Source organism: Phlebotomus papatasi, chromosome 2 (assembly GCF_024763615.1).
Source record: "Phlebotomus papatasi isolate M1 chromosome 2, Ppap_2.1, whole genome shotgun sequence".
In the NCBI taxonomy this organism is placed as follows: Eukaryota; Metazoa; Arthropoda; class Insecta; order Diptera; family Psychodidae; genus Phlebotomus; species Phlebotomus papatasi.
This window is the reverse complement of record NC_077223.1, coordinates 21,340,633-21,348,513: the sequence shown is the minus strand read 5'-3', so window position 1 is coordinate 21,348,513 and position 7,881 is coordinate 21,340,633. Positions and strand designations below refer to the sequence as shown.

Genomic DNA, 7,881 nt, shown 5'->3' with positions numbered 1-7,881 from the left:
TAGAAATGCTCAGAAAATGATGATTTTCTGAATATCGGAAAAAAGAGTAATTTCCCTATATTTAGGTAGGTTTTATGGAAATCCCGACTATTTCCATATAAAAAATACCTTTGCTTAAAAAACTGCTAGTTAAGGTTTACAATTTCACTGACACAAAGTGTCTATAAGGGCCTTGACAGACTTGAGGATTAGCCGAGAGACGGCTTAGCGTAATTATATTACAAATATTAGTTAAAGTGCATTTCCATCATTTTCCACTAAGTTGTCTCTCGGCTTAAGTTGTAAGTGTGTCTACACAGTAAAAAGTCTTTGGCTGATTTACCATAATTTTCATTGTAATTTTTACATTAAACATGTAATTGTGTGTACTGGTATACATTCATGTAATTTCTACACATTTTGTCTGAAAAATGTGTAATGTTACACGAAATCTGTAACAAAATGTACACATCTGTATAATTATTCGCTTATTTTGGCCGTACGGTGAAAAAAGACGTAATGTAAAACAAGAAAGTGAAATTTGATACCGTGGGATGTAAAAAAACCACTTCCGTTACAGTATTCTCTCTGCTTTTGCATTAGCAACAGAACATTACTTAAAAAGTACGATATTTTCATAATTTAATTGATTACACAGTTTACGATTACATGAAATTTAAATTACACATTTTCCGATTACTCGTTTTGCTCAAATACATAATTTGAGTAACTTTACAAGAAAAATCGTGGTAAAAAAGCAAACCAACGATTATCCTTGTAAACTTTTTTTACTGTGTAGGGCATAAAGGTGTCTACACATTGGGAGCAATTTTCGTCAAAAACTGCGTCTTTGACAGAAATTTGACGTTTCCACCTACAACACCGCAGGGAATTTCCTTCAAAAAAGCAATTTTTGACAAAAATTGCTCCCAATATGTAGAGGCCATAACACAAAACACTTTGTCATTAATTCTAATAGATAAAAAATTATGAGTTTTTATGAAATTAAACTTTGTTATTCCTTCGTACTATTGTAGCTTTGTGATCATTCTGATTTGAATATTGGGAACAATTACGGCGAAAATGGGAACAGTTTCGGCGAAAATAGGAACTATCATGGCGAATACAAGTAATTTTTTTTTAGAATACTCAATCTGCAATTTGAATCGGATTATCCTCGTATTATTCATTATTTTCAAATGAATCCAGTTTCTTTTTAGCATATAAACGTAGTTAATGAAAGTCATAGAGAATCCCTATATGGTCGCATATCTTTCTCAAAAATGGACACTGTGTGCAAAAACTTTGGGACATTTTGTCAATTTATTGAGTGTCATTCTTCATTAAAGATTCCCAATATATTGTGTTGGTCCAACCAAAAGTTTTGGATGCTTCTCCATTGAAATCTCCACGATGATCGATTGTTGGAAAATTTATGAGGTTTTCAGTATAAAATAAAAGTGATAATAAAGACCTTTTTTTGAAGAAAAATCGTGCGATTTAATATAAAAGTTCAGATTGGTAGAACTTTCACAAAAATCATGACAATTGTCAATAAATTATTTAATTGTTTTATCGCTACAAATTCTACACTTTATCTAAATAAAATCTCTCTCTTCACTGTGATTTATTTCCATTACAAAAATTTTACATTAATATTTTGTTAACATTTCGCAAAAACCGGGATTTTTTTTTATTTATAAACTCTGTTTTTTTTTCTATCTAATCTTAAATTTTATCCAATCGCTATTGTTTCCAGTCTGACTTTAGAAGAAACAACTAAATCTCGTATAGTTTTTACTAATTATTAAAAGAATATGTTCTTTTGCACAACACACACACATTCACCGGTTGAAAGAGAAATCGCGAGAACAATTGTACTATGAAGAGAAAAAGAAATAAAAGAAGTTTTTCCACAACAGGAATTTTACTGCTAATTTGAAAAGATTCTTTGCACACGATGTTTCCCCTTCTTACAAACAATCGCTAATTCAGGCTCTGTTAGAACATTCTCCGCAAAGAAAGTTCTCTTTTTGCCAATTATCTCAGATTACTCATGGTTTTTCAACATTTCCCTCATCACAAATACAACAAAAAGTCGATAACTAGGTATATGAGACAGCATAGAAAGCTTTCATAAAGTTACTAAATTTAACGAAAAGTATAGTGTATGAAAGGAATCTCTCAACAAGTGTAATTCTATGCAGATTGCACATTAAAATGCATCTAATGAAAAAATTCCAAGATTTAAGAATTATTTATGATTCTATCACAGACAAACTTAATAAAATTTTCAGATTGAAAAGCAGATTAATTCTCAAATCAGTTAAATCAAGGCAGTTAGAAATCTATAACAGATAGGCTAATTTATTATTTTAAATATTGACCAAATTAACGTTAAATGTTTAAATGTTTATCAGTTTTAAATTATTCGTTAAATGTCAGAAACTTGACGAAGCCATAACCTCAATTAAAATAAAAAATTACTAATATACGGATTAAATTTCCTAATCTTGCTAAAAAAAAAGTTATATTGGAAAAAAATATACAAATATATTCATGCATAATAAAAAGAAAAAATGAAAAATAAATTCTGCATTTAAACAATTAAAAAACTCAACGAAGATGTTTATAATTAAAATTTTGCTCTATTTATATCCAAAATTTAGAGAATTTATTAAACGGAAAAACGCAAATTTCAAAACGAAATTGCGTTTTTTAAGACAGGTGAAATTAGCGAAAATTATTCAATTAAAAAAACAAATTGTTTAAAATATTTAAAAGTTTCATAAAATAAATGAAAAATTACATGAGGAAGTCTTCAGTGTTTTTGTAGCAAGGCTTATTTCTACGCTTAATAAAACAACCATTAGTTTTGTAAAAAATATATTAAAAATAAAACTTAACGAAAAATTAAAAAAAAAAGAGACGAGCAATTAGAAGTTAATGACGCTGGCACACCTTTTCAAATAAGTGAAATTCAATCGATTGAAATTTTACCTCTTACTCTTTCAAACTGAAATAAGATATTTTTTATCTCTTTCTATCAAATGAAAATTGAAATTTTAGTTTCATTTTCAATTTCAATTTTGTTTTTCATTTGACAGAAAGAGACAACTATATATAATTTCAGTTTGAAAGAGTAAGAAGTAAAATTTCAATCGATTGAATTTCACTTATTTAAAAAGGTGTGCTAGAGCCATAAGGAAGATACCAAAACCAGTAAAAAAAACACAAGAATGAAAAAAGTTGATGGAATTTTGTCAATGATGTTTTTTGGCCTCTTTGAATCTCTTTCGTTCACTTTATCGAAAACGCGTTAATATACCACCAATACGAAAAAGAGGGTACCTATATCGCACTATCCTAGAGAATTGTCGTATCACTAAATATCCGGGAGGCCCTTAATACTATGCCTCTGGCCAGAATCCGTGTCCATTAGCACTTTATTTCTCGCACAAGTTGACTCATGAAAGGTGTGCTCCCCGATTTCCGGATCAGTCAAGTTGAGGCTTACGATACTGCCGCTCTGTCGATGGTGGTAGGCTCTCTGGAGCGCATGCAGAGACGTTGAGCTGACTGTGCGCTCGAGAATCTCTCCCCAGTACTTCTCAGATAAACCCTCGATGTCGGGCCGAGGAGGCTGAGACTTAGGTGGTCCAGGTGGGACCGGAAGTGAGATGGGGTCACACTCTGAACTTACGCTGCAACACCGAGACTTACGCGTTGTGGGATCATCACTAGAGCAGCACTATAGGCCAAAAAATAGTGCTTTAGGGAACGTATTTTGAAGAAAATACTAGCATAGACTTACCCCTGTAGTAAAGAACTCTCGTCCAATTCGACGAAAGTGAGCATTGAGGAGCCAGTAGAGGAATGGATTCCAGAAACTGTTGCTCATTGCTGTCCATGTAACGAAAAAGTCCAGAAATGGCGGCACCTGTCAAATACAGCACTTTCGTTAAATATTGACAAGAAAACTTAACGAAATTTCTGTGGAATTGTCTTAAATTGAAATTTAAGAGGTGGAGTATTGACACTCAATTTGGAGCGCAATTAGTGCTTTTTCACCCATTAAATCCCACTCTCTCTCTCTTTGGGAAAAGATGGGAAAAGGAACGGAAATTGAATTTTCGCGGCACAAAAGCTAGACAAATTGAATATAAAGTGGAAAAACCTTTGATCCTGTACATGCTGCCACAACTTCCTGTATTGTCCACGGTGTCACCATTACGATAAAACCCAGAGACATTGCAGCCATTGTTCGCGATGTTGATCCACTCACATGACGGTCCTGAACTAGTGAATGAGGCGCCTAAAAAAAAACAATAATTAGCTTTAAAGCCTACACAATTAACTTTTGTTTCGTTAATTTGTTTTAAGCACTATGAGTGTGAATGACTGACATGACTCTATAATTTAATTTTGTTCTCTCTACCTGAAATACATCAAAGATGTTTACGAAACAAAAGTTATTCTATGTTCGTCATTAATATGTGTCAAGTTTGGTGATTGTCGAGATATAAAATACTTCTTGTAGCTGAATGAATATACACGCATATGCCTTCGGATATACTTTGGAGAAAGAAACCAATCAACTACAAAACAGTGCTACAAGAGATTCAAGATAAGATTTTGCCTGGGGTCAGTTCTCTATTTCATTTGACATATAACTCAACGAAAGATCTGAGTTATTTTCAAAATCTTGTGAATAATTTCTTATTATTTTTCCAGTCCAAACGTAAAGCACTGTTGATATTGAACATGACAACGATTTTAGACAAATATTATAAAATCGATTTTCCCTTATGGCTTTCTTTCAACTGTATTAAAAGTAGCTTTCGTGTTTATCTTATTTTTCATATTCATTTTGGAGATAGTTTTTTTCTAAAATAATAATCTTTTTAAAATGTAAAAACTATGCCTTGGAAAAATCTATTTCAACGAGATTGGATTTGACAGGAACGTTTTAAAGTTCCTTACTTGTAGGCAGGTATACACTCAATTTAAAAAAAATCCGAAATCAAATTTTCACTGAAAACTTTTGTAAGAAATTTTGCATATAAATATTAAAAATAATTTAAAGTTAATTTATTTATATTATCTTTTTAATAACTCAAGAAATACGGCTCAGAAAATATGTGCACACTGAGAGAAAACCGAAAAAGTTAAAATAACATTCCGGAAATGTTTATTTTACCCTGCAGTATTGATCCGAAATCGATGTAAATATTACCCTATTTAGGTGTATTGAGGGTTAAAGTTATTTTTTGTCATGTTAATTTTACCCTTAAAAAGTGTAAAATTAACATTAAAAAATTTTGATATATTTTTACACCTAAAAAGTGTTAAAGTTATGAGGAAAAAAAGTTAATCGCACCCTCTTTTTTTCTCAGTGCAGTCATTTAAAATATGTTAAAGGGAAACTTAACGAAAACTACGCTGTTGCAATTCAATATTAATTGCAGCAATTGTTTTATTTTACTTCATTATGCAACTTTGTGAATCTGATTCCCTGAGGAGCTTATTTTTTCCTGTGCTAAGGCAGGTATATTGTGTTGCTTCCAGGTGATTTTGCAAGAAATATGCAAAGCGGCTTTTTTGTATACACCAAGTCACTATTTGTAATTTCACTATTTGAACTATTGCTGATAAAATCAATAATGCAATGCTGCAAAAACACATTAAAGAGGCAATAGACAACTTAACGAAACTTTAATACAGAACTAGATAAGGTTTTAGCTAATTCATAACGCGGTTTAAATCGATTATAAATCAAAACATGTTTAAAAAATAAAAGCGAAAGGATACACAGAAAAAAAAATTTGTAAAATTGTTCGTAAATGTTTGTGAATTCCTATGGCAGACATACGAAATGCTCGTGAATCGTATAACCCACAAACAATTCGTAAAATTTTGTACTTTTTTCACAAACATTGTTCGTAATATGATCATTTGACGAACATTTTTTGTACTTTTACAAACATTTGTTCGTAAATGTTCGTAAACACACAAAAAATTTGTTCGTAAATTTTTGTTTATCTGGCAAAAATTTACGAACAAATGACAAAATTTTACGAACAGTTTTTTTGTGTGTTTACGATCATTTACGAACAAATGTTTGTAAAAGTACAAAAAATGTTAGTCAAATGATCATTTTACGAACAATGTTTTTGAAAAAGGTACAAAATTTTACGAACTTGTTTGTGGGTTATACAATTCACGAGCATTTCGTAAGTCTGCCATAGGATTTCACAAACATTTACGAACAATTTTACAAAATATTTTTTTCTGTGTACATAACCAAATAAGTCTGGGAAGTTTCGTTCTATTTTTGGTTTGAAAACTTAACGAAAAGTTACGAAAATTTTAAGTTTCATTCAATTCCTTTGCAAAATCTGCTTACTTTAAATTTTTTAGTGGATTTTCTCTCCCTGAATGATTGGAAAATTAAATTTCCTCAGTAAATCTCTGGCACGAAAATCAATTGATAAATGCTTATATTTTGTGTCATTTTCTCTAAAATACTTCCTGTTGCTAAATTGAAACTTTTTCGCGTGACTTGGCGTATACAAAAAAAGCCGCTTTGCATATTTCTTGCAAAATCACCTGGAAGCAACTCAATTTACCTGCCTTAGCACAGGAAAAAATAAGCTCCTCAGGGAATCAGATTCACAAAGTGAACAAAAAGGAGGATTTGGGCTGAAGTTGATTTAGCGTGATTGATTGACTTTGGAAAGTCGTATCTATCAAGTCACCAACTATCACATCAATCTGCCCACCGTCATGATGTTTTGGGAGGTCAAGAGGTTGAGGGTGAAAAATCACTCGTTTGATCTTTTGACATAATGTCCAATAATAAATTAAATCATGGGTGATTTCCACAATTTCTCTTGCTAACATCCTCAAAAAAAAAGAAGTATGTGAACTTGTCTCTCTTAATGGTTCACCAACAGACTCGTGTCTGAGACCAAAAAAATCAAAAAGAAAAAAAGCTCAAGAGGGTGTCTCATGAAAAACGAGTCTTCTCGGGAGTTATTTTCACTTGAAGAGCAAACCTCCATCCACCCAAAGGGCCCATTTATTATTATTGATATGGAAGACAAATTTAGATAGTGTAACTTAAGGGTGTGAGAATGTTTGAGGTTTGGAAGTTATACACTAGGGGCATTTCACTAGCAAAACAGAGCACAAATTATGCTAAAATAGTAAACAGGTACTTAACGAAAATAAAGAATATATTTTGTAATTACTGCAAATATGTTGCGGAAATTAGAGATTACAACGTGATTCCATCCACGATATTTAGTAATTATTTGATTTTGAAGTTCTGTTGTAGTACCATTTTATAGTAACATTTTATCAAATCTTTGATACTATCATAAATTCTTAGAGTCATACTATTTAACTTTTAAAGTTTTATTGTACGGAACTCTGGAATGTGTCCCGGCTAAAAGGTTAAAGGGCATTTCGAACGCTCAGAATAAGAAACGAATAACTCGCTGTAGTCAAATTTTACAGGAGAACTATTTGAAGCTGAGATTTTACATTCAGAGTATAAGATTTTGGAGATTTAAAATCTCTGTAACTTTGAAAATAATTATTTTCAAATATAATATTCACAAGGAAGGTAGAGGGTATAAAGAAGTAAGGGAAAAGCACCAGCGATCGGCAGTGTTCCTCGGATCGTCAGGCTATTATCAGATTGTCGCACCAATTCAAATTAGCTACTTTTTACAATTTAACTCTCACAAGAATGCAGGGCATTAGTTCAGATTTAATTTTTAAAACCAATTTTCCGTGAGACACCTGATTAAATTTGTAACGATCCGAGGTACAGAGTATTTAGTTGCAATTAAAGATATTTTTTATTAATTTGTTCTAAAATTTTAAAATTCAAAT

The 7,881-nt window shown here is 31.5% G+C and overlaps 1 protein-coding gene across 1 annotated transcript in view; it reads right to left on the bottom strand.

Moving 5' to 3' along the window:
• Positions 1-1,454: 1,454 nt before the first annotated feature.
• Positions 1,455-7,881, bottom strand: part of LOC129803034 (trace amine-associated receptor 1) — a 141,159-nt gene continuing 134,732 nt past the window's right edge. Inside the window, exons 8-10 of the mRNA XM_055849348.1 lie at positions 4,157-4,294; positions 3,794-3,919; positions 1,455-3,730 (exon numbers count right to left, since the gene is read on the bottom strand). Coding sequence (XP_055705323.1) covers positions 3,365-3,730; positions 3,794-3,919; positions 4,157-4,294 — 630 coding nt within the window. The 3' untranslated portion in view covers positions 1,455-3,364. The remainder of the gene's footprint in view (positions 3,731-3,793; positions 3,920-4,156; positions 4,295-7,881) is intronic.